This window comes from Podarcis liolepis (genome assembly GCF_965112155.1).
Source record: "Podarcis liolepis genome assembly, chromosome: 12".
Lineage (NCBI taxonomy): Eukaryota > Metazoa > Chordata > Lepidosauria > Squamata > Lacertidae > Podarcis > Podarcis liolepis.
In genome coordinates this window covers 28,520,088-28,546,289 of record NC_139563.1, presented here as the reverse complement: position 1 = coordinate 28,546,289, position 26,202 = coordinate 28,520,088, and the positions used below count along the sequence as shown (strand labels likewise).

The window sequence follows — 26,202 nt, the reverse complement described above, 5'->3', positions numbered from 1 at the left end:
CCTGAGGTGGTAGCAGCAACAGCACTTCTTAAGGAAGCTGTCACCTGGTGGCAGCCATTTTTTTAAAAAAAATATTTTTTATTTATTACATTTATATACTGCCTCCCCCCCCCCCCGCCAGGAGCTCAAGGTGGTGTACATGTTTCTCTTCCTCCCCAGTTCAGCCTCACAACAACCTCTGAGGTAGGTCAGGCTAAGAGATGGCCCAACGTCACCCAGTGAACTTCATGTCTGAATGGGGATTCAAACCTTGGTTTCCCAGGACATAGTCCAACACTCTAACCATTACGCCACACTGGCTCTCAATAATGCCTCAGCCTGGAGCATTATCTCAGTACATTCTGAGGGGGAAATAATGGTGGCTCTCGCTTGAAGCCACCATTCCCCACCCCCACAAATGCCCAGGAATGACACTATGCCTGAGGCATATTAGGAAACAATGGGATTCAGCAGTGTGCAGCTACCTTAAGCAGTTCCTCAGTAAAATCGTTTCTAACATTTAATTTCAAAACAGATCTGCTGTGCCAGCCGCCAGAAAGCAAACTCTGCTAAAAAATGGTTTCGTTTGTATGTAGAGAAATTGCTTAAGAGGTTTGTGAGGGGTACCTCCTTAAGTCTATAAGAGGATCCAACTCCTTGAAAGATTCCATCAACGAAAATTTTTACACTTCACTTGGGAAGACAGGCCAGTGTACTGGAAGAAGCAAAGATCACCAGTGTTAAAGCAATGATTCTTCAACATCAACTTTGTTGGACTGGTCGTGTTGTTCGGATGCCTGAATGTCATCTTCCAAATCAACTACTCTATTCCAAACTTAAAAATGGAAAGCGTAATGCTGTTGGTCAACAAAAGGGGTTCAAAGACTCTCTCAAGGCAAATCTAAAAAAATGTAGCATAAACACCGACAACTGGGAAACCCTGGCCTGCTAACGCTCCAATTAGAGAACAGCCTTTACCAAAGGTGTCATGGGCTTTGAAGACGCTCGAACTCAGAACTAAAGGGAGAAGCGTGCTATGAGGAAGGCACACTTGGCAAACCCTCACCATGATCGACTCCCACCCAGAAACCTATGTCTCCACTGTGGAAGTATGTGTGGATCCAGAATTGGCCTCCACAGTCACTTACAGACTCATTGTTAAGACCGTGTTCATGGAAGACAATCTTACGTGGCTACAAGTGATTGCCAAAGAAGAAGAAGAAGACTTCACAACTACACAAGTCAGAAGGTTCCAGACACAGTCACAACTCTCCAAGCAAGAAATGAACAAAAAAGAGATATCATCACAATTCAAGGACACATTTCAGTCAGGGAAAAGGGTGAGGGTGGGGTGGCGTGTGGTCAGTGAGGGGCAAGGCCAGGGGTGTGGCACACCCTGAATAGAGTCCTGAGGGACAGACAGACAAGACATGAAGGCCACATACCGGTATCGCCCTAAGAAATTTTGCTACGAACAATGGACCTCAGCCCCAGTTTTACTCCCCAGTCACCCCTATGCTAATTTTGGAGGTAAAAGTTTTCATTTGAAAGAGCAGCACATGTGTAAGTAAAGTGCAAGAGTGTGCCTACTTGACTCCACTGAAGCATTTGAGTTTCGGGTGAAGAGGGCGACGTTGCACATTACGTTTCACAAAGTTTCCTACATGGCAGATATCCGTTGATGTTTTTCTTCATACAAGAGATGGCTGACCAATGGGAGGAAATAATCTTTTCCTTGCTGAAAACAACAAATTTATCATGCATAAGGTAGATACAGTAGCCTTATTTCACATACCTGCAAGAAAGCTGCATTAATTATATTTGACGGCAATAGCAGTTATTTGCAGGGAGCTCACTTGTTTTATATATCTGGCTGGAATTTAATGGATATAATACTGGGTGTGTGGTATTTTGTTATTTGTTTTACAGTTGTTAGTTATCACCTATGCCCTATGCATAATATTTTGGGGTGTTATTATTTAAATTCATTTACATCCTGCCTTTCTTCTGCCATGGCACTTAAGGCAGCATATGTAGATTTCATGCAGCCTCTCATCCAGGCATTGATTAGACCCAGATCTAGTTATATCCAGCATATTGGCTGCATCCTATGCCCTGTGTGTGTGTGTGTGTGTGTGTGTAAGTAGAACAACAAATGCTTTTGCATTATGTAGATAGCCCCTGCAATTTTGTATGGTTGGTGCATTCCTTATTATTAAAAAAAAGCCTACCCAAAATATATATATTTAATTGTTCAGAGTAACCAAACGTGTTTTTGTTTTCACTGTGTAGTGTAACTTGAAAGGCTGTGGACCTCTAGCTCGTCAAATGGTCATGTGCTGCCCCCTGCTGGCCAAATGCTGGCCAACCAAAAAACACACACACAAAACCTTCAGGCTGCAAAATCATCCTCAGATCATCTTTAAACGAAATTACATTTTTTCGAAAAGTGTCCCCTGGAAAATACGGCAAACAGATTCTCTCAGCTAAGACAAAAAGACCTAGTAGAGCTGTATTTGTCCATTTTCAGCCGCCCAATTCACTTATCCCACCTGCAATTATGTCATTATGATGTCATTAGCACCACATGTTTACACGCTCAGAAAATTGCTAAAATTAAGTCAAGTGTAAAAGAGAGATGTGCTGGAGCCTAAAAGCTACACCTGTTACCCTGGATGTGAAGCAGCTGACTGTGTTTATTCAGTGTGAAGAAAAGACAGTCTTCAAATGCACAAAAGAAACTCTTCATAATTGCTGTCTTTGTGTATCCCCAAATGTTGAGCAATGGCTTAAACCAGGGGCAGGCAACCTCCCCCCCCCCCCAAAGGTTACATTGTCTTGGGTTTAATCTGTCAGGCGCCATGTGGTGGGGGTAGGAAGAGCCAGAGTCAAGGATGGATGGAGTCAGAGACTGAAGTTTTCTGGGTTAACTAATCTGGAATAAAGACCACCCTGGTTCACCTCTCACCATGGCTACCTCAGATAAGAGTCTGCAAACCTATTCCAAGTGGTCTATACTCGGCTGTAAGCCCAGAGTGGTTTAACAACCCATCCCTCGTCATAGGGAGATCTGAGAATTGTTGCTCTGTGAAGGAAATACGAGGTCTCCTAACAACTTTCAGCACCTGTAATGAGCCACAGCTGCCATAATTCTTCAGGGGAAGCCATGGCCATTTATTTTAATGCTTTAAATGTATGTTGTGAAAAACAAAAAGTTTCATTATATGAATTAAACCAGAGATTAGTACTTAGAACACTGTGAATAGAGATACCACCTGAGTATTACATTATTTCATGATACTAAACCATTTGACATTAGTTTTCCAGCTCTTAAGTCAGGGACTTTAGATGTGTAACTAAGGTGAACAGTGCTCTCTCTTGCACCAGTTATGTATGATCTCTTTGAATAGCAACATTATCATTTTCCACACTGGTACTCTGGGCTGGCTCAAGATCTCTTGCCGCCCAAGGCAAAGAACGTCCCCTACCACTCTATGAATGAAGATGATTGAATCTGGACTGCCAATTGAATCTTATGCCAGCCATGTAAGATTTCAGTTGATTTAACATTTCTGCAAACTTTCAATCTCAATAGGATTTCCCCTAGGGCAATATATTTATTCCTGGTTGTGAGACGGTCCTGTAGGCTTTGGCGAGGCAGCTAAATATTTTTTTTTTACTCTGCAAGAGTGTGACAAAAATTGCAAGTGTGCCATAGCAAAATGCCAGGGAGCAGAGACTTCTGCAAGCCTTTCTATGCATCTGCATGTGCAACTGTCACATCACCTAATCCACGTTTTGTGTGTCCCAAGTTTTTGGTCAGTTCTCTCGAGCTTGTGTGAGCTGACAAATCAAGACAGGCCAGTGAAACTCATCTGGAGCAACAACAACAACAAAAGCCGGAGGGTTTTATTTCCTCCTGGCCTTTCACCACAAACGAAGAGCGGCAATGAAAGGGCACAAGCCAGTTTTGCTCTGATATTGAACAGCTTGCAAATTCTTACCACTATAATCAGTGAGATCCTGCTGGGCTCCCTGTCAGGCGCCACAATGGGTATAATCTAGCACCTGCTTAGAACAAAACTTTGAAGTAAGGCTAGATGCCCATAGAATTTTTAAAAAAACAAAACAGAGAGAGAGGAGGGTGGCGACAAAAGTGGGAGGGCATTTAGGGACAGCAGTGACAAGTTTTTTTTCTTCCTTCACAGCATGGAAGTGTCAGCTACAGTGACAGATCCAAATCGCCTTTTTGTTCTCCTGTTTCCAAAATGCAGTCTGTCAATATCAAAGTATAGAATTATACATTCAGATTTTAAATATGACTCCTCCCCACCTTTGTCCTGTTCCCAGCAGGAGACCCATCTCCCTGACAGGCTCCTTTCCTTTAATCTCCTTGTTTTAGAGCAGGTTTAGCCATTATGGACTAATTGAAGACATTGCACGCTACTTACCAGTTGTTTTTTTGAAGGGAGCCCCATGATAGGAAGACTGGCCCTCTTTATTGCATGTACACGCCATGGGGGAACTGTGGCAGGTCTTGTTTTCTCTCTCATCAATATGGCTGTTTAACACAAACACCCTTGCTTTTTTTCTTTTTTAAAGTAGTTTTCCCTCTGCTTGTTGCAGACAAAATGACTCCACCAATCTGTAACATGTGAAGCGGCCTTTCAGTTAAACACATGCCAACCTCCTGCTAGAATGGTCATTGGATTAATTAATCTCTTCCAGAAAGTGCTGGTGCACATTGATAAACATGTAAGCATCCATCTCCTAAGGCAAGTGTTTCTCAAACTGGAGTCCCCAGCTCTTGCTGGACTACATCTCCCATCATCCCTGACCATCTCAAACATGAATGATGCTGTTTGGGGCTACACCAGGAGCCACTCAGAGAATGTGGTTGTTTATTAGTATATCGAATTCTAAAGGTTCAAATAAAAACATGGTCTTTTAATTTAGCGCATAAGTCTTTTTTGATATTTGTTTTGTATGGGTCACTGAAAGCTAGTCTTTTCAAAGCAGTGATATGCATACCTCAGTCATTATTTAGATTTGAAAGCAGATGGAAAAGCTGACCTAATTCTTTTCCAGAGTTCCATGTATATTCTTTTTAACACAAGCTGGGAGTGAAATGGATTATGAAATAGACTTGTGTTCAGGCTGCAGCAAATTCAAGAACTTAGTGTAATCCACAGATGTAAAATGAGTCTTTGTATACAAATTGACCATGACCTTTCGTTCTGGGTGATATCACGGAACCCTTGGATTTTAACTTCTACCATGCAAGTGAACCCCAGTTTTACAGAATTGGGCTGCTGGACAAACTCAGTACAATATTCCTTCTGGTTCTAAGAGCAAATAATTCTTCAGTGTCGCTGGAATGAAAAGTAAAGGGATTCCTTTGTGGCATCGATCGAACAATATTCTTCGAATAGCACATCTGGCTAGATGCTTGAGCGATCTTGGTGTGTTATCACACACCTCAAACAGAGATTCGTAGAATTCATTATACATCTGCAAAAGCAAAATAATGCATAAATAATGTGGTCAATATCTTTCTCTCTATGGAAAATCTATTTCCAAGAAAAATATGGAGAAGATGTGTCATTACCTTCTCTGTGCTCAATGCAGTCTCTTGCCATTATTCTGTTTAGGGCTTGCACAAGACATTTTGCCTACTGAGTCAAGACACCCACACCACCTCCCCATTCCATTTGGACTGGCAGTTCAGTTTTATTTCAGCACTGGAAACATGGCAGAGCCCTCCACCTTAAGGGCAGCAGGCACAAATATTTCTGGTCTCCAACATTGCCACCATTCCCCAGCATCTGCTACCTTAAGGCAGGTGGCTCACTATGTCCAATGGTAGGGCCAGCTCTGACCTATTTGAATAGCAGCCTAATAACCTAATAAGTGAGACTGTATCTTTCTATGCACCCCACCCCCCGCGTAACTTCAGCTAAAAGAACAATTGAAAATTGCTCTAGATATCACATTCCTCCCATGCAATTTGATGTCTCCTAACTGAGCAGGACAGAGCTGGCCAAGTCAGAGCAATGTTCTGAAGCTGTCACTCAATGAAATAGCCTTTTTTGGACATGATACTGAATAGGATCAACTGTATATTATGATCCAGGCTTGTTCAATAACTACAGTTTAAACCAGAGGCAGCCAAGAGGGTGTCCTTCAGATGTTGCTGGTGATCCCTGACTATCCAGAGTTCTCCAACTTCATTTCCTACTAAACGTTCACTTTCACATAGAACCAGATTAAAGTACTAATACACAGACGTTACCTGTGTGTTTTTTTAATCAGCAACTCAAGAAATCATTAAGTGTTTACCTCAAAGACATCATCAGGTATAGCTGCTCTCCATTTTGCTGTGGACTTGATGTGTTCATATGTATTCACAATAACCTCAACTGCTCTGGGATAAGAGCAACAGGCCTGCAAAACCTGCTAAGAGAAACAGACACCACCTGTTTGGCTTTTGCTGATCTCCACAAACTGTTTTGCCCCCCTTCTTCTTCTTTAAAGCTTTTGCCCTTCTTCTTCACTGAGCAATATCACTTTCCTTCTCTTCTCCAATACAGAGCAGTAAGAATAGTCAACTAAGTCCTACTCAGAATAGACTTGCTCAGTTAATGAACCCAAGCTGGGGTGGCATTCAATGTTATTGGCCTGTTGGAGTTAATAATTATTACTAGTGTAAGTTCATTGATTTCCATAGGTATATTCTGTGCAGGGCTTTGTTGACTGCAATCCTTAGTCATGTCTGCTGTCTTCAATGAGTCCACTCTGAGTAGTATTAGCATTGAATACCACCCTGTTAATTGGCAATTTCTATAAGAATCAGTCCCAGCTATACTCAATAGCTTGAAATAATCATCGTTTGCTTCTGCCTAGTTTTGCTGTAACAGACTAATACACCTAGAGGCATACAGTGGGTGTTACTCTAAGGCTGTGCCAATTCCATCCACCCACAGATTGCCATGTAACTACAGTACCTGGTGTGAAAATTCAGCACCTTAAGGAAATTCAGCTTTCTTTTTTTGCTTTTTAAAGCAACTTCTAGTCTTCATGGTTGTGAAGAAGAGTTTTATGGCAGGGGTGGGGAACCAGCGAAGGAAGGGGGCATGTTCTGGCAAGAGTGCCATGGACCAGATAAGTGATTCACATTTGGCTTCCAGGCCTGAGGTTCTGTACTGCTGCTGTATGCGGAGATTCTTGCATTGCAGCAAGTTGGGCCAATTGACCCTCTGGGTCCCTTCCAACGCTACAATTCTATGCTTTTGCAGATGAATGGATGGTTATTAACTTGAAGCCAGATCCAGGGTGGCAAAGCAAGCTAGCAGTTGAAAAACATGAAGCACCAAATAATTTTTTCACCACGTGCGAGGAATAATTACTTTCCATAAGAAAATAACTGCTGCCTACAGTCCTCAAGACATCTTTTCCAGAGTAGTTTAGGAGAGCAGCGCTGGAAGAAGTGACCCGGGGCATACTATTTCTGCCATTAAAGTATATGCAGTGATTGGAACTTTGACATCCTGACTCTATTCGTATTAAACAGAGGTTTTAGAGGCGCTCATCTCATCATGTTAGAATTACCTGCATGCATTTCACGTAGAATGTTTTTTTTTTTTAATTCTCATGTTAACCCCCATCTGTCACAGCTTCCCCGTGCCTGCGTTCAAGGTAAAAATATATAAAAGCAATTCCTTCTGCTTTTTTTCTAGCATGGAGATTAATGTGAAAGAAAGAAAGAAAGAAAGAAAGAAAGAAAGAAAGAAAGAAAGAAAGAAAGAAAGAAAGAAAGCCTGTAATCAAATTTAGAAAGGAAAAGCATTGACCTGTGATCTGGGTTTTACAAGACCCAGATGGCGAAAAGCCTCACAAAAGACATGCAAGAGCATTTTTGCAAAACATTAAGGGCACCTGCAAGGCCTGGTGTTGAGAAACCAGCCAATGCCCCAAACTGAATTAGGACATGTTTACAATCTATCTGAAAGGCAGAAGACCACAAACTTCCATTCACGCAGTTTCTCATCTCTGATCCAAACAGATGCATACGTATGTAATACGTAGACACAAGCTTTCACCTTATGGAATTGTGGAGGATATATCCTGGCAGCTCCATGATTGAGAAGCAGCTGGAAGCAGAATTCTGGCTGGGCACTCGGTCGCACACCTGTCACTTTCAGGACGTATTGCAAAGGGCCACATCCGTTGTCATCCATGAAGTTGGCCTCAGCTCCTGCCTCGAGTAGCATGTCCAACAGAACGCGGTCACAGTTCCAAGCAGCCTTGTGGAGAGGCGTTCGGAAATCCTCGTCTCGTGAATTGACGTCGGCTTTATAGTCGATCAGCATCCTACAGATCAGGTGGTGATCTGCGCTGTATGTCTGTTCCTTGCCATTGAGGGCCCAATAGACCGCACAGGCCAGAGGTGTTTCTCTGTGGGCATTTCGACAATCAACCGCAGCTCCTTGTTCTACATAGAAGCCCACCATTTCAGGGATACCATAACGAGCAACAGTGTGGAGGGGAGTTTCCTCCTCTTGGTTGTTAGTCCTTATATTCACGTCTGCGCCTGTTTGAAGGAAAAGAGAGAGAGAACATTGGAAAGGGGTTTTCTATTTCTTTTTCCATGTTAAAGACATATACCATATTTTTCGATCTATAAGACGCCCCCATGTATAAGACGACCTGTATTTTTAGGGACTCCATTTAAGAAAATGGGGGGGGGGGAAATGGCCCTTGTGTATAAGATGCCCCCAAATTTTGGACATTATTTTTTAGGGGGGAAACCTAGTCTTATACATGGAAAAATATGGTATATACGTGCTGAGCTGTATGAAATAAATAACAGCAATTTTTACTGGGGCAAATGTCCCCCCCCCCCACGACTGCCACCTGACTACAGAAATGTTAATTAATTGCACAAGTTTTAATCAATTAATTAATCAGCTAGTTTCATTTGCATGTATTTGCATTTGTTGAAATGCGAGAAACAAACTTCCCCTGATTTTAGATGATGCAGCCATGTGTTGCAAGCAGGGATAATCTTGGGCACGGCATTCCTTGCTTTCCGACAGAAAAGATTTTAAATATACCCCTTTTATGATGGGGCTTCCAATCTACAGTTTTTCTATGAGTACGTGCATGGATTATTATTATTTGTTTAACTATGCAGCCTAATTAATTGCGGGAACCTTTTTAGTTTATTAAAATGGATAAATCAACTTCCTACATAAAGACACAATTAGAAATATTCCCTCCCCCTTTATGTTGTGCTTTTAGGATTGTCTGCCTCAAAACAAATGGGGAAGATTGCGTGTTTGAATGCCTCCCCCCCCCCCACCATCACTAACTGAGGAAGTTGGAAAGATGGGTTTGGCACAACCTTAAGCACTTTCTAAATTTGTGATTCTGGTCTAGAAGGGGGCCATATAATGTATCACTCCCAAAGAGGGAATGCATCTACCTGCTTGCCTGTCCACTCTCCAAGAAAAAAAGAGGACACCTTTTTGATAAATTAAATCAATAAATAATATGGACATTTTATGCAATCTCCTTCAGTGATACAACTTGAGGCAATTTTATGATGCAATAAAAATGTATGTAAAGCAGTTGCATGTGTAAAAAACCAAAACCCGGTTAAAAACAATTATCTTTTTAAAAACACCAGTTTCAAATCCAGTACAGATGCCAATTGGGATAAAAAAAAAATCCACATATGCTAAGCATTATATGTTAATACATATACTTTACCCTAGGCCAATGTTAATGTATACATATAGATGCAAATTTAGGAATGATTACTGTAATTTAGACAGAAATGCATCTCACCATAGTGGGAAAGACTGAATTTTTTTTCTCTGACTGTTGTCCAGATGCTGCTACCTGTTGATGGGCAACTTCAGGGCCCCTCCTACTCCCCCTTTTTGGGGTTCATTATCTTTAAACCTGACTTGGACCTTCCAATAAATGACACATGGTCATCCTGCTCAAGTCTTTTACATGTAAACGCACCTGTAAATATCAAGTAGCCTGGCCCAAATGTAAGTTTTCATGTGCTGCAATCACACCTGCACATCTTTTGCTGAATATACACAGCTAGACGCCACATGCACAATCATGGACTGCGTGTTATTTTCTAGAAATCTTGTCAGACTCAAAGCAGCCTTCTGAGGCTTGCTTAAGTCTCCACATATATATATATATATTTCACTTGAAACAACATCCCCATCTAGTGGACAATCAGTATATGCACCCCTTGTGTCAGTGAGTTTTTTATGTTGTCTCTGGTGCAGTGGAAGGTGTGTGAGTGTCTTAGAATCATAAAGTCATGGAATTGTAGAGTTGGGAGGGACCATGAGGGTCATCTAGTCCAACCCCCTGCGATGCAGGAATCGTTTGCCCAATGTGGGGTTGAACCCACAGCCCTGTGAGTCTCATACTCTACCAACTCAGCTATCCCCAGCTTGTGAACTTTTATTTTTGATTTTTGTCATTATTAACAGTGCTTTAACAATGGTTTGCTACCACGGGAATATTTACTGGTGAGCAGCTATCTAAATCTAACTATCCCTACTACTAGCACTAGCAGTAATAGTATAATTTTGCTGTTTTATGTTGTAAACTGCCCTGTGATTCTCAAATAAAGGGTGGTATAGATGTTATCATCATCATCATCACTAGCACATGCTTCCTGGTCCTACAACCACTGCTCTACTTGGAGAACAGGACAACTCTCACGAATACAGAAATTGACCCTCCCTGATATGAAGTGTTTCTCTGTCTTTTAAATATGCCGCCTACTGATTTCATGCAGAAGTTTCCACATGCTTTTTAAAAATCTAAACAACAACTTTTCACCATTTGTGCATTTAAAGCACAGCTGGTTTTAATCCATTAAAAAAACTTTAAATCATCTTAAAAGGTGTCGCCCCCCCCCCCCGAAGTTCAGATGGGGCATGTTGTTGCTTACGTAGCACCCATGCAGAAGAAGGAAGGATCCGTAAGTGGGAGGAGACACACCAAAATAGCCCAATGAAGACTGAGCTTGCTCAGTGACAATGGAATGACCGCTCCCCGCTTAAAACAGGGGGCGCCCTTTGCGTGGACGCGCGCAGCCCCTGGATCTGGAGCGGCCCCATCAGCATAGGCTTGGCTTTGCCTTCCCTCAGGTGGGATACCTGGAGGTCTCCGCCTACCTCAGTCAGTTGTCCAATCCCACCTGGGGGAAGCGTTGCCAAGACGACCAGGCCAGGTAGGGGAGGGATTACCTGCCCACACAATAGAGGGAGGATCTTTCCTGGGAATCCTCACTTGGCTCCAGAGCTTCTCCCACCCTCCCCACCCTCAGTTAATGTCTTATTTTGCAGGTTAACTTTTCTTCACAGGTATGCGGGCGCTGCTACGTTAAGGTCGCTGTCAAAGGGCCGGAAAGGAATTTCCCTGTATTGGCAGGTTTTGCCTTTCCCGTAGCAAAACATCACAACTTTGGCGGTATCAGGCCTTGGGCGGAATCCTTTAGTCCATCTTCCTCTTTGCGGCGGCGATATCAGGGTTCCCCGTTAAAGGGGGTTCTGAAGGGAGGCTTTGACCATACGCCGAAAGGTCGCCATTGCTCTCCCCTGCGGCAGCAGCGTAATGGGGGCGGCTATCTCTGCTTGAACATATGTTCTCCAGAGCCGCCGCCCCCCACACACACACTGGATAACCCTTATGCTCCCTAGGTCCCCGGCTGGGGAGGGAGAATGCCCAATGCCTGAGCCAAGGTCTACCCACATTTGAAATTTAATAAAGTTGTGGCCAATTTAATCCCATAGCACGTTGTCTTGAGTCGTTATTCCACATGACGGGGGGGGACCGCTCGGGATCTGGGGACTCCGCCTGTCCACGCAATATGGACTGACTTTTGCAGGGAGATGGAATGGAGCGGCTGAATAAAATCAAGCCACACTGCAACAATTTGTTGCAAATCCCAGTAGTTCAAGAACAAAGAAAAGTATGTTTCTTGTCTCAGAACTATTGTTTTTCTCCATTTGCTGTTGGAAGTTTCATTTGCAACAATGCTGAAAAACACAACAAGGCTACAACAAAGAAGTGAAGGGAGACCAGAACTGGTAAAACTGCAAGTTTAGATTGATCAAGCAACTAAAATTATATGATATATGATTCATTGACTAAGATTTTTTTTAAAAAAATAAAATCCAGTGACACTAATGTAAAGGTTTACTTAAACGTTCCCTTCCATTTCATTTGCAGCTGAAGAGTCCAGTGTTGTTGTTATCTCTCCTTTCAAGGTAGTTCCATATTGTTTTAGGATGTGTACTGGCTGTACAAAGTATTTTCCGTACTGAAAGTAGGTCACACTCAGAATGTAGCACTTCAGCTCACAACGCATTTTTAAGGAGCCCCTTGGACTTTCCCACAATTCCTCATGGCAGCAATCTTAGTCCTGCTGTCAACGTTACTGGCATCATGTGGGATAAACATGACACTGTTAATATAGCCTTTTACTAAATGTAATAATGCGCATCTTAGGGAACAAGGGACTCCTAACAATTCTCAGCCCCCTTAACAAGTTCCCAGGATATATTTTTTTTGGGGGGGGGGAGGGATGCCATGACTGTTAAAAGTGGCATGATAGTATTTTATAAGGATAATGCAAAAGGAGCTCAAGCCTTACCTTTCTTCTGTATGTCTTTAGATATTTGAAGACAAAGTGTCACTATATTTTAGTAAAGATTAAAATGTGCATAAAGCCATGTCAAAGAAATATACCATTTGTGGCTGCCCGTGCAGGGCTCCCAGCTTTATTTGAATTGGCTGCTCTGTAGAAATCTCCTATATTTGACAGCTAACTTAACAGCAACTAAGAAAGCAAAATTCATCCCTGGCATGCTAGCTTTCTAGTGGCAATGACCTCCCCACCACCACCATGTGGAGGGCTAACCCATGCCATTCTCTCTTCTGCACTCCAAAGGGCTACAGTGCTGATGGCCTGCAATTGGACTTACCTCTCCAGATTAACTGCTGTGCGCAAGGGATGGACAGCTTTGTCGTACAGAAATGCAGTGGCGCCAGACCGCTCAGCGAATAGCAGTTGGTTTTCGCTCCGTGGCTGCAAAGTATCTTGATGCAATCCAGGTTGCCCACTTCGCATGCTATGTGGATTGCTGCTTTGCCATTGGGCCGGCAGTTGATTGTCGCTTTGTGCTTCAGCAGGACCCTCAGGCTCTCCAGGTGGCCGTACAAAACAGATAAGTGTAGCCCAGTGGCCCACGAATGTTGCAGTTTATAGCTAGGCAGCCAATACCCTGGTTTAAAAAATAATAATGCACAAGTAGGTAAGTACATGATGACCCTTTCAAAAGCATCATTCCCAATCAGTGAACAGTTAATAGAAATATTGGGCTCTGGTAGGTAGGATTAAAACTGCCATGGCATATGACATGAATGGGGGGGGAGGGGGTTGAAATGGCACATAAAGTAGTGGAGACTAGGACCCCCAGACCCCCTGTTGCTCTTCCGTGCTTTACCCCTGGTTCTGCCCCAATTGAGAATGAATGAAATCCATTGATCCACAGTCCATGTTTCCTGGATCACTATGATGTCATGGTAAGAGAGGAAGTCTTTAAAACAAGGATCTCTGATGGATGCAAACCACCCAGCCGCATTCCAAGTTAGATGAGTGACCTTATGCTGGTCATCTTTCTGTAGGCAGGGGGATACCGAACCTAATTTAATCTGTGTCAGCTGCACACACGTATTTTCTGCAAATACAGAATTCCCATTCATTTTAACTAAACATTCATAAATAATTGTGCACTTTTGTCAGATTCTTTCTTTCAGATGGAGTAAAACATTCCAGGTGTACAGATTTGATTCATTCACACATTGGGACTCCGGCGTGCAAAAGATTTCTTGACCAAAATGCATTGCCAGCCCAAGACACTTTCCTACCTGAAGCGAAATCCAAATTGTGTCTCCTCCTCCCCGCTTACTAGGCCCAGGAATGATGTCACTGGACTACCACTCCCATCATCCTTCACCAGTGGTCCTGTTGCCTGGGGTGATGGGAGTCCAGCAATATCTGAAAGGTATTTCAGTTGCCCCCATTCCCTGCTGTAAGAAGTCTTGCTGCATCAAATTCCTGCCTTCATCTATCACCCCACTCAGCCCAGTGCAAGTTAGACCACTTCACCCTACTTCATGGCAGTGTTGCCCCAACGAGGTTTCTGAACTTAATGAATGTTGAGGGTCTTTATTCATTTAAGAATTTTTACCATTCCTTGTTTCTGGAATTTATGCATATTTATATGCTGAGAAAGGAGGGTAGAAGTCTCTGCTTTGAAGGGTCCACAATCCACCTGTATGAAGGAACTGCAGTAAGAAGTGTTAAACTACACAAACAGCCCTGAGAAAATACCTATCCTCCCCTTGCCCTTCCTCCACTGAATCCCTTGGGCCTCATCCCAGCAGAGCTGCATGGCTTCATCCCAGAATGTTAATACGCACCATAGGTTCAACATCATTCTCTCCTGCCAATAAACTAATCTTCAAATTCCAGAACTTCCTCCTTCTTCCAATTGTATCCAGACTGGGGCAGTGTGGTTCACACTTCCATGTAACTGAATTCCACACTGCAACTGTCACACCTTACATTCAAGGAGTGGAATGACATCATGGCTGCTTTCCGCTCCAGTTTATTCGAAATGTCTGGCAGTGTCGGGAAACTTTAGAGGTGGACTAAATGGCCTTGTGCCCTCCCTTTAGGTCAGATGTGGGGAACCTCTGGGCCTTTCTTTCTTTCTTTCTTTCTTTCTTTCTTTCTTTCTTTCTTTCTTTCTTTTATAATGTTTACTAAATTTTCTTTTTTCCTTTATAACAACCAAATAAAATTTCTTCATCATATATATCTTTGCTCAAATTGAGCTTTGACTTCCTCCCGTTCCCCTCCCTGACTTCCATATGTAATCACTTTTATTTTCGCTTTTCTAAATCACCCTGTTTACCTTATCTCCACACTTAAAAGTCTTGCTTCTAATATTTATAAACAGGTATCAAATCATAACCTAAAAAATATTTTAAATCAATCCTGCAAATGTTTTCAAATGAACCTTTGGGCCTCTCAATGTTGCTGAAGTTGAATTCCCATCAGCCCTAGCGATCATGGCCAACAGCTAGGGATGATGCAGGTATAACAACACAGGTTGTCTTCAGCAACATCTGCCGGGCTGCAAGTTCACCACATCTGCTTTAGGTGGCATGGGGCATTGCTTCACTTCAAAATGTGGGAAGCCAGGCCTGCTGCATTTGGGGAGCAGGGCTCTTGCTCAGTTTGATGAATGGAAGCCAAGGCTTCTGCCTCAAGGTCCTGTCCTGATGACACCACAGTGTGACGTTCCCCTTTGTCCATAGCAACCAGGAGCCAGAGAACTTTGAATTGATTTCCACTAGCACAGGGAGGCTTGCCTCCCAGCTGCAGTCCTTTGTACCCCATGAAAAGCTGGGGGCCGAATGACCCTCCGGAATGGGAAGGATATGGAACTGGGGGCTGGAGAGAGAAAATGGACACCCCATCTGTTAGCAAAAGTGTTTATTGGGTGCAAGGGACTCTTTGAATCCCTACTCACAGACACACATTTTAGCAGAACAAAGATTCAAAACTTGTATAGGCAGATCAAGATTTGTTTTCAGTTGTCTTACATCTGGGAAGGGTAACCTGCGGCTTTTGGGTGGACTCCAGCTTCCATCACGTCCAACTTGCAGTGAATTCCTATCCATGTTTCCTCAAAAGCAGCTTATGGTCTTCAAGGGGAGGGTGTTAGGCTGCTATCTGAACCCCACTAACCTGAGAAGAAACACCACTGAATTTAAGAGGACTCACTTCTTGGTAGATATGTTTAAGACTGCAGTCTCCAAGTTACATTTTTAAAGACTGATATTATTCCACTGCTTTCTTGCATGCTTTCCCCTTTAACTACTATGTAATTGTTGGTTTTCCCTTTCACCTACACAACTGAAGAAAGGTTTCACATGCTTAGATAATCAAACAATAGCTGAATCAGATTACCACATGATAAATAAAACGATTGTTATCAAGTGTTCAGTTCTTGTTGGAAACCTGTTTTTTCTCTCACCAGTATATAGGACTGCTTTTGCTTCTTTCCCCTTTTTTATTGACAGAGAAATGCAGTAAGTTTGTTTTGCTATACTTAAAAGCTTAGAAAGCTTGGGAGCTTAAAAAGTGGCTTGGAGGGTCAAGCTGGGGCAGGAGGCTGAGCAAATTCGATACACCTACAAATGTGGTGTACAGATACTTTTAAGGTCTCAGAGTGTGGGTGCAGCCTCTTCTCTTTCTGCTGACTGCTACACAGGGTGCATCAACCTGCAAGCGTCACCTTCTATTCCTGTCAGAATTTACCCTGTGACTAAGCTATCCTAAATGTGACCTGACGCGTATCTGCTGATGATTTGGGCCCTGTCAGACCAAAGCATGCAGGGGGCAATGAAATGAGGGATGGGCAAGGAAACAGCCTCTTGGATGGTTCCCATGTAGCTAATGCATTTAATCTTAATCCTAACTTCAGATATATTGCAAAGATATGCGAGCAGTTAAAACAATGATTTAGATTCAAGGGTTAAATATGCATCATATCTGGGTGCTGCCTACGTTGAAAACACAGTCCTTACTCAGTTCTTCTTCTTTTTTCTAGGAAAAAAAAGTGCCAGTACACACCATGAAGTTGCTACAGTAAGTAAATCACAAAATTGGGGGTGGGGGGGGAGGTGCTGGTACTGCGTACCATTGAGTACTGCCAGAAAAAAAGCACTGGAATTACCGTACTCAGCTCTAACCTCTGGGTGCAAAAAGGTAAAGGACTCCTGACAGTTAAGTCCAGTCGTGAACAACTCTGGGGTTGCGGCGCTCATCTCACTTTACTGGCCGAGGGAGCTAACATTTGCATGACGTGCTTTCGAACTGCTAGGTTGGCAGGAGCTGGGACCGAGCAACAGGAACTCATCCCATTGCGGAGATTCAAACCACCGACCTTCCGATCAGCAAGCCCTAGGCTCTGTGGTTTAGACCACAGCGCCACCTGCTGCAAATACATTGGTACACTCGATAACTTGGGGCCTGTCTTGTAACATTTCTGGCCCCCCGCTGTTTCTTCTGTCTTCCTCCTCTGCACTGGCCTGCAGTCCTCAACCTGAAAAGGGAACTCTATACCAAACTTACCGGTTAAGTGAGCTCTGATCCAGAAGGTTAGATAATGCAATAATACCTTCAAAGTGCAAACACCCTTAAACTACAAACAGCTAATTTGTTTCCTTAACTGCACAAGCTTTAAATCCTGGTGTCACCACTTCTTCTTTTTACCTTGTTTGTAGGAGGCCAGAACCAGGTTCTCATCTTCCACTTCAAACACTGTGTCCACATCTATCTGCTTCTGATTCAAAAACTCCTCCAGAGTTCTGTAGTCGTTTGACTGCAAAGCCTTCAAAAAATCTTTCTTCAGTTGCTTAGCAATTTCGGCTCGTGTCATTGCTTCTGTCATGTTTTCTGCGTGGGGGTTATTATATTCCCGTTTGTTTTCAATGGCCAAATGCGTATGTTTATAAGTCTGCATAAAAGGGTGTTCTAATTTCTCTAGGGTGTAGCAAAGCCAAGATAATTTTAAACACCAAGTAATGCTGACCTGCCTGTTCTATTTATATAAAGGAAATATCAACTGCTCACTACATGCTGAATTCTGTCAAGGGGAACTCAGGCAGATCTATGATGCTGGTATACAGAAATCTGCTCAAAGGATTAGTCCATACTATTGACTCATTCATCAAAACTTTATCCTTTGCAAATATGTAAGAAGGTTCTTAAAGCTGGCACCATTTCTCAACAAAAGCAGTAGGCATGTTCATTCTTAGAAACCTGACAAGTCTTGCTTTGCCACTGAGGATTATTGACACTCAACTCCTCCGCACTGGAGCCTCAGTTTTTTTAGCCTGTAATATTAGCAGGGTTGGGGTAAGGTTAACCAAGGTAATACAGTGGTACCTTGGTTCACGAACAACTTGGAACCCAAACACTGTAAACCTGGAAGTAAGTGTTCCAGTCTGCAAACTTTTTTTGGAAGCCAAAGGTGCTCCGTTCTGAGTGTTATGCTGAGGTCTGTCTGTTTTTGCTATTTATTTTGTGTTTGTGTTTTTGCAGCTCTTTTTGTTTTTGTGACTGTGTGGAACCCCATTCAGCTACAGACTGATTGTATGACTGCAGTACTTTGTTTATTGCTTTCATTTTATGGATCTTGTTAGATAGTAAAATTCATGTTAAATTGCTGTTTTAGGGGTTGTTTTTAAATGTCTGGAACAGATCAATCCATTTTGCTTTCTATGGGAAAGCGCGCCTTGGTTTCGGAACACTTTGGTTTTGGAACAGACTTCTGGAACGGATTAAGTTTGAGAACCAAGGTACCACTGTATATGCAAAGTTGTATATAAACGGCGAAGTAGTACTATTTATCTACTTATCTATCCACACACAGAGAGATATTTACACATGGGACATACAGGAGAGAGTTATGATACACTGTGAGCAAAAACTTACATATTGTATCAACTTGTTTTTTAAAAACCCATATGTACACAAACACATAAATTCTTCTTTAAAATGGGACGTCGTCTACTGCTGCCTATCTAAATCATGATTTGGAGGACCAGCAACACAATCCTAGGTGTGTCTACTCAGAAGTAAATCCCGTTAAGTGGATTTACTCTCAGGTAAGTGTGTATAAGATTGCAGCGCAGGTGCCCCATCTGCAAAATCCCTAGCCCTGTGGTATTCTCGTCACAGAATGTTATGGACAGGAAGGCACCTTCACTGCATATGAAAATGTGAGCAAGAGGCTAAAGTCATGGATGTAGAGCCACTTACTCTGTCCTGACCAGGTTGGCACCCAATGAGAATAAAGCAATGGGAATAATGTTCTCTAAACTATTATTAACCCTCACGGAGCCCCCTCCAAGTGCCAAGCTATGCAGTTTCTAGCAACTGCTCTAGGCTTGTTAATGCTACTGCTTGGGCCCATCCATGCAGCATTTTTGAAAAATCAAGCCAGTAGCTTTTGATCCCTCTGAAGTTATGTAGAAATGGGGGGGGGGGTGATGCAGAGTTTACAGAAATTCCATTTTTGAAGCAGAGTTTGGTACAGAGTTGTATTTCTTAAAGGCTTAACTAAACAGCGGAAATGGAAATCATAGAATCAGAGAGTTGGAAGGGACTGTGAGGGTCATTGTTATGTACTGAGCTGAATCCTAGAACAATAGGATCTAGAATGCAGCAGTCTGAGTGGTCCTTGGAGCCACCCAATCCAGCTCCAAGTGGAAGTGAATCAGCGATCTGATTGGCCTGCAGGAGCAGCCAATCAGGCTTCTGGAGGAGGTGAATCCACAACCTGATTGGCCTACAGGAGCAGCCCGGAATTAGCCAATCACGTGGGGCCCATTGTGTAAATAATGTATATATAGCTTGATGTTTTGGGGAAAGTTTTATTCATTGCTTCTATGAGCTGAATAAAGAGCATGAAATTCACACTAGACTCCGAGTATATTCCAGTCATCTAGTCAAATCTCCTGCAAAGCAGGAATCTGAATCAGTCAATTTCAGTTTTTCTGAGCTTCTTACTTTTTTCTTACTTAAATTCAATTCTCCACATTTCTAAATCATTTTGCATTTTTTAAAGAAAAATTAAAAGTCCTCATTTTTATGAGTTCCCCACCCCAGCTTCAATCCGAGTTGAGGGGAAAAGGTGGCCTAGCTTCATTTTAAGCCAGACTTAGCCAAACCCCACCCACTGGTGATAATTTTTTTAATACCACATGCGAAAAAAATAGCAATTTAAATGTGGACAAACATTTCGTAGTCAATATTGTATGAGAGGATTATCTGTTCTCAGATCCAGCACAAGAGCAAATCTTATACTCAAACTAGAATTGCAGTCAGAGGTTGTGATTGCTCTCTTGTAAATGATGGATATATATCGTGTTAAAAAAAGAAATCCAAGCAAGGTAAGGTGAAGGACTGTAAATAATAACAAAACCCCTAAAGACCAATCATAGCTACCTGAAGAAATTGCATTTCTCTGGCTCATCTTCTGATTCTTACCTGAGTTTCCCTTTGAATATCAAAAAGCCACCATAAAAATGATGTTCCTTCACATACTCATATACTTCAAACAGCTTTCGTGGGGGGGGGTGTTTTAGGCTCAGTTGCCATAGTGATGAGTCACTGCATTTTCAGGGTCTTCTGTGGAAATACACATGTAATTTTCTCATTGCCCTCTTGGCTTTGCATTGTGAAGAGGTTTTCCTCCCTTTGTTCGTAGTCATTGAGCATCTTTCCACCCAATAGTTGGTCTCTAGGTTGAGTAGAAGAATAAAGAAAGGTTACCTGAACTGTTGGTGACATTGACAGGTTTGGAACAACTCCTTACAGTCAGGATTTTGTGTCCTGTTAAAAATAAACCAACAACAATGTAAAGAACAGAGTGAGCACCACAATCCTAAATATAAGAGGGCCGGGGGAAAATAGTGTTTTGACTGAAAATTGATAAGAAAAAGGTCCTGTAAAATACACATATTTTATGTATGTGGCAAAAGATAACCATGTCTAGGGGCTCCTTAAAGACTAAACAAGCTATTGTAGGTTTGGTGGATTAGATGTCAAAGAGTGAGCCAGCAGTAAATCACACTGTTGAAAGTAGGAGTTAACTTTTTATTAGCTTGTCTTAGTGTCAGACCAAATAAGCACAGCAGCTCATCCCTGGTAGGTCTTACCCCATGAATCAGTTGCCAAGACTGAAAGTCCCTGCCTTCCCACAACCGTCTAAGTCCCTTCCTCTCCACAGGGCTGTTTTCAAGCAGTTGGAGGCTATGCTTCCATGACATCTGTCACTGCTCTGCCTGTTTCAGCCCTCTTCTGGTCCTGGGAGATGGGGGGAGGGGAGCTTTTCACACAACAGAAGAGACACCAGTGACTCTTCACCAGACTCTTCTGTGCCTCTTGGCCACTCCTCCCACGCGCCAGCTTCGGCTTCTGCACTTCAGTCTGCCACGGACTCTGGCAGCTCACTAAGTACCTCTTCAGCTTCCAACTCCTCCTCTTCCCAGTCTTCTCCTGCTGACCCAAAAAGGTGTGTGTGCAGGGAATGTCAACAGTGGAGTCAAAGGGTAATAAAGTGCAAAGTACAGTCTGATTCATACAATACAGTCTGAGCGTATTCTACCTTGGTAGAATGGGATGCTGCTTTAGCTGTGGCACCAAAAGCCATGTCTGCAGACTATATATGCACCATAAAAACCCAGGCATTTATTAGCCCAGCATTTTGCTAGAGTCTGGATAGCCTGTTCATAGCATGACTGAACAGCCAGAGAAATGGTCACACGGCTTGTAGATTTGTCACTGAAATTTACAGCACGATCCTGGCACCTTCCTTGTTTGGCAGGGTGGGTGGGGTTTAAAAATCAAAAGGCAGAGGAGAGAATGAAGTGTCATGCGATATAAATAGAAAATCATGGCATTCTATACTGATGAAATTCACGACTAAGTCTGGGCAGTGCTGTTTGTGTAGAGATGGGGTCTCAGGAGAAAGCATAGGGGTGGGGCTGAACGTCTCAACAATGCCATGGTAAGGCCATGGTGGCACACATCCAAACCTGAGAGCCACCTGAAATGACAACAATGTGATCACTGATCCGAGGTATATACAAGGGGTGTGAATATCATTCTTGCAGTTCAAATGAAAAGAAAGATTTCAAACAGGCATTAAAATACAACCCATCAGAAAAAAACACCCCAAACAAAACCACCAGATTTTCCAGATTGCAGTAGAAACAACAGGTGTACTTTAATATTTGTTTAACTCCACAACATAAAAAAGTCTGATCTCCTATATACTAATGCAGAGCATTAGTCTTGCTTAGGAGATGCAAATCTGGTCTGGCTGGAATGCATCCCTGAACTGTACAAATGCCTCTTGCTTATCTGGATGGTGAGATGCAGGGGTAAGAACCTCTGACTTGTGTGTGGTAAGACTAACGGCATAGGAAGCTCCATCTCCTGATTTTGTCAAATCAAAATCCTGTTAAGGAAACAGAAGCAGACCGGGGGGCCACCAGGGGGCGCATTGGAAGATGGCCGACAATAACATCTCTCCGTCCCACACGAGGTAATTAAGAGGCTGCTATGGGAAGTATGCAGTCTTCCTGCCCCCCCCAGGGGATGGGGGGGACTGCCTTGCCAGCGGTGTCCATAATTCACCCCCGGATTCGAAAGAAGGGGGTGCGGACACTTGGCACAAGCCCTTGTGCGAAGTCGGCTCTTCCTGGACGCTGTCTCCAATCAGCGCACTGGTTGCTTTAGCTTGAAACATATAATTGGAAATATATAACTGGAAAGAAGCTAAAGCACATACATCAAGTGAAGATTGGGAGTTAAGACTGCTGATTAATGGATCTCTGGGAAAGGAGCGACGGGTGGGACAAATAAATCAAGTGATGAATCACCATTAAAAGACTGGTATGTTTGGTGCGAAATGGAAAGGGGGGTGGAGGAAAAAACTTTTCTTTTTCTTTGCCTTATGTGAGTATTAATAACCCTCCACCCCAAAAGAAGAATCGTTGCAATTTATTAATCACAAGCAGGAATTCAGAACTGTGTGGAGTGAATTATCGATCAAAGAGAGGATTGGTAAACATCGGAGAACGGAGGAAAGTTTTATGACACAGTTTGAAATGGCGTCTCACCGAGACAGGCTTGCCTAAGAAGGATGGGGGAGGAGGACCAGGGTCATTGGAATGTGAATGCTTATAGGAATGTGATCTAGACCTTGGCGGAGCCCTCTGAGATATGTCTGGCAAGCCTGGGAAAATCAATGGACAGACCGAGGGAAAGTCTCTTTACAGAGGTGTGGAAACGACTACTTGACAACATGAGCTGCAACAGAGTTCTGGAGTAAAGGGTAAGGTTTAATTCAAGTTTGGGGACCAGCAACGAAATATTGCAGTGTGGACTGCCTCTGGTCAGCATTCTGGTCAGCCAGCCATGCCCTTTCATGGGCTATTCCATTCCATTCCTTCACTCCCTGCAGAAGAGTCAAGCAGTATTCTGTGCCCACTGAGCATGCTTATTGCTCACTGAGCTGTTTGAGGATTTTTAGCTCCCTTCATTCTCCTCACGAAATATCTTTTTGTACACCAGAAAATCATAGGTCGCCCCACCTCGAGCCTCCTGACACTTCTCCCTTGTGTATGGATAGTACCATTTTAGCTACACTAAGGGTAGGCATTTGTAGAATAAGCTAACTATTAGTATATATCAGGCACCCCCAAACTCAGCCCTCCAGATGTTTTGGGACTACAACTCCCATCATCCCTAGCTAACAGGACCAGTGGTCAGGGATGATGTGAATTGTAGTCCTAAAACATCTGGAGGGCTGAGTTTGGGGGTGTCTGGTATATATGATGTCTTTCTGAAAGTCCAGGTATCTTTCCTTGTAGAAATAAAATTACCAAGGCCTTGATTTCACAAAGCAGCAGATGACGTGAAAACCAATTTAGACTGCAAGTTCATAATATCATTGAATACTTCTCCCTACACACTGCCTAACATGTCGAGGATGTGAGTGCAAAGTATATCATACACCTAAAGCTCATGATTTCCCCCCAAAGACACCTGGGAATTGTAGTTTGCTAAGGGTGCTGGGAATAGTAGCTCTGTGAAAGGGTAAACTCCAGTTCCCAAGATTCTTTGGAGGAACCGTGTATGCAGCAAATTGGTGACACTAAAGTTTATGAACTTTGCACTACTGAGAATTTATATTGAAAACACTGTGCTCCTATAACACTACAATCTGCCAATTGCAGCCTGAGGAAATAGCCAGCAAAGTGAAATGAGTAAGAGTGTGGGATTTGGAACAGGAAGAACCAGGGCTGTCTTAAGCATATCCAGCGCTGTGGTGCAAAGATCCCTCCGGCGCCCTGCCCCCCCCCCTTTCCCAGAGTTGTCAACCTTTTCCCAAGCCCCTGCAGGGATCACTCTCCTACGGAAGCTTGGGAAGGAAGCTGCACGTCCGCCAGCCATATAGTTGGCGGAGTGCAGCTTCCATACTAAGCCACTATGGGGATGGAGGCTTGGGAAGGTGGAGGCTTGGGAGGCAAGTTACACGCCCGCCAGCCATATGGTTGACAGGGCGCAGCTGATGGGCGTGCAGGGAAAGGGGAGGCCGCTGGCGCCGGCAAAGCCGTGCAGCTCCCCCACTCACTGGGGTGCCCCTGAGAGGCCGGCGCCCTGGCGCAACACGCCAGTAAGCCCAATGGGAAAGACAGCTCTGGGAAGAACATAACAAGTACCTCCTGGATCAGGCCAGTGGCCTGTTGAGTCCAAAATCCTGTCTTCATACTGGCCACACGGATATCTGCGGGAAACCTGCGAGCCTAAGCACAAGAGCACTCTCCCCTCCAGGAGTTTCCAGCACTGGCCTTCAGAAACATTATTGGCAGAGCATGGCCAACACGGCTAGTGGTCACCAAGAGCTTTATACATCATTAACTTGTCCAATCCCTTTTAAAGCCATGCAAGTTGGCGGCCATCGCTGCCTCTTGTGGGAGCAAGTTTTATAGTTTAACTACAGAAGAGCTGGGTTTAAATCACGGCTCAGTTGCAGAAGATTGCCTGTTTCAAGGTTATTGCAAGGGTAAGTGTGGCAGATGATGCAAGCCACCATGTGCCAGCATGGCTCCCAGACCGCATCTCTGTGAAAAGCAAGAGCATGTGGCCACTCCAGGGTGGAGCACACATGACAAGTGGGAGGAAGAGACCTGAACGGGGTGGAGAAGCACATTATATTGCATTGCACTGTAGTCTGAAATACAAAAATTATATGACATCTAATGCCGTGCACTGCAATTGCTACAACCAATGATATGGTCCTTGGCAATTTTACCAAGTGGTCCGTGGCATGCAGAGTTTAAGGTCCATAGCTCAGTGACGGAGCATACAGATGGCTCCAGGTAGGACTGGGCGATACTCTTTGCCTAAGACCCTGGAATCTGTGCAGATGCTACTGAGCTTAATGTGGACCAGGGGCACGGGTGGCGCTGTGGTCTAAACCACTGAGCCTCTTGGGCTTGCTGATTGGAAGGTCAGTGGTTCGAATCCCCGTGATGGAGTGAGCTCCCGTTGCTCTGTCCCAGCTTCTGCCAACCTAGCAGTTTGAAAGCCTACCAGCATGAGTAGATAAATAGGTACCACTCTGGCGGGAAGGTAAACGGCGTTTCCGTGCGCTCTGTCTTCCATCATGGTGTTCTGCTGTGCCAGTAGCGGTTTAGTCATGCTGGCCACATGACCTGGAAAGCTGTCTGTGGACAAACGCCGGCTCCATCGGCCTAAAAGCGAGATGAGCGCCACACCCCATAGTCACCTTTGACTGGACTTCAGGGATTTTTTACCTTTTACCTTAATGTGGACCAATGGTCTGACTCAGTACAGTGGTACCTCGGGTTACAGGCGCTTCAGGTTACAGACTCTGCTAACCCAGAAATAGTACCCCAGGTTAAGAACTATGCTTCAGGATGAGAACAGAAATCGTGTGGTGGCGGCAGCGGAAGGCTCCATTAGCTAAAGTGGTACCTCAGGTTAAGAACGGGCCTCCAGAACGAATTAAGTTCTTAACCCGAGGTACCACTGTATAAGGCAGTCTTTTTATGAACCTAAGTTTGGAAACCACAGACTTGGAGGAAGGGTGGAATAAATATACATAAATCAGGGATGGGGAGCCTGTGGTCCACCATCTCTGACCAGCAGCCAGGCTGGGTGGGGCTGAAGGGAGCTGAAGTCCAGCGAAACCTGGAGCCCCCTTAGACCCACCTCGGCCTCACAGAAAGGGCGGGAAAGCAGCCCGTCCCCGCCGAACTCTTGGCCTCCTCCCCTCCTGGCGACAAGGCTGCGCGGCGCTTCTTCCACGGTACAGTCTCGCTCTCTGCGCTCGCCCAGCATTCGCTCCCACGCGCCGCGTTCCCTCCGCCTCCTTCGCCCCGCTCTTCTTCTCCAGGGCGGGGCGGAGGGCAGGGCAGCCCCAGACGCGTCTCCTCGGGGCTGCGGTCACTCTCTCGGCTCGGCGGGACGGTTTCGCGCAGGTGGGAGGCGCCGCCGAG

The 26,202-nt window shown here is 44.0% G+C and overlaps 1 protein-coding gene and 1 long non-coding RNA gene across 7 annotated transcripts; one reads left to right on the top strand and one right to left on the bottom strand.

The window, feature by feature from the left end:
* Nucleotides 1-4,861: 4,861 nt before the first annotated feature.
* On the bottom strand, nucleotides 4,862-26,039 carry ASB4 (ankyrin repeat and SOCS box containing 4). 6 transcript variants are annotated; one of them, XM_083469050.1, is made up of 7 exons: nucleotides 25,916-26,039; nucleotides 20,156-20,408; nucleotides 17,375-17,557; nucleotides 13,008-13,307; nucleotides 8,079-8,569; nucleotides 6,319-6,435; nucleotides 4,862-5,490 (listed from the first exon to the last, which is right to left on the bottom strand). In XM_083469050.1, the coding sequence occupies exons 3-7, from the start codon at nucleotides 17,550-17,552 to the stop codon at nucleotides 5,302-5,304; spliced, it is 1,275 nt and encodes a 424-aa protein (XP_083325176.1). In that variant the 5' UTR covers nucleotides 17,553-17,557; nucleotides 20,156-20,408; nucleotides 25,916-26,039; the 3' UTR covers nucleotides 4,862-5,301. The 6 variants fall into 6 exon arrangements, with proteins under 6 accessions (XP_083325176.1, XP_083325177.1, XP_083325174.1 ...); XM_083469051.1 differs by having other exon boundaries at nucleotides 6,319-6,432; XM_083469048.1 differs by lacking the exons at nucleotides 20,156-20,408; nucleotides 25,916-26,039 and having other exon boundaries at nucleotides 17,375-19,147.
* On the top strand, nucleotides 15,113-17,528 carry LOC310690307. Its single transcript, XR_014518034.1, has 2 exons — nucleotides 15,113-16,747; nucleotides 17,386-17,528. It is a non-coding gene; the product is annotated as an uncharacterized lncRNA (long non-coding RNA).
* Nucleotides 26,040-26,202: the final 163 nt, after the last annotated feature.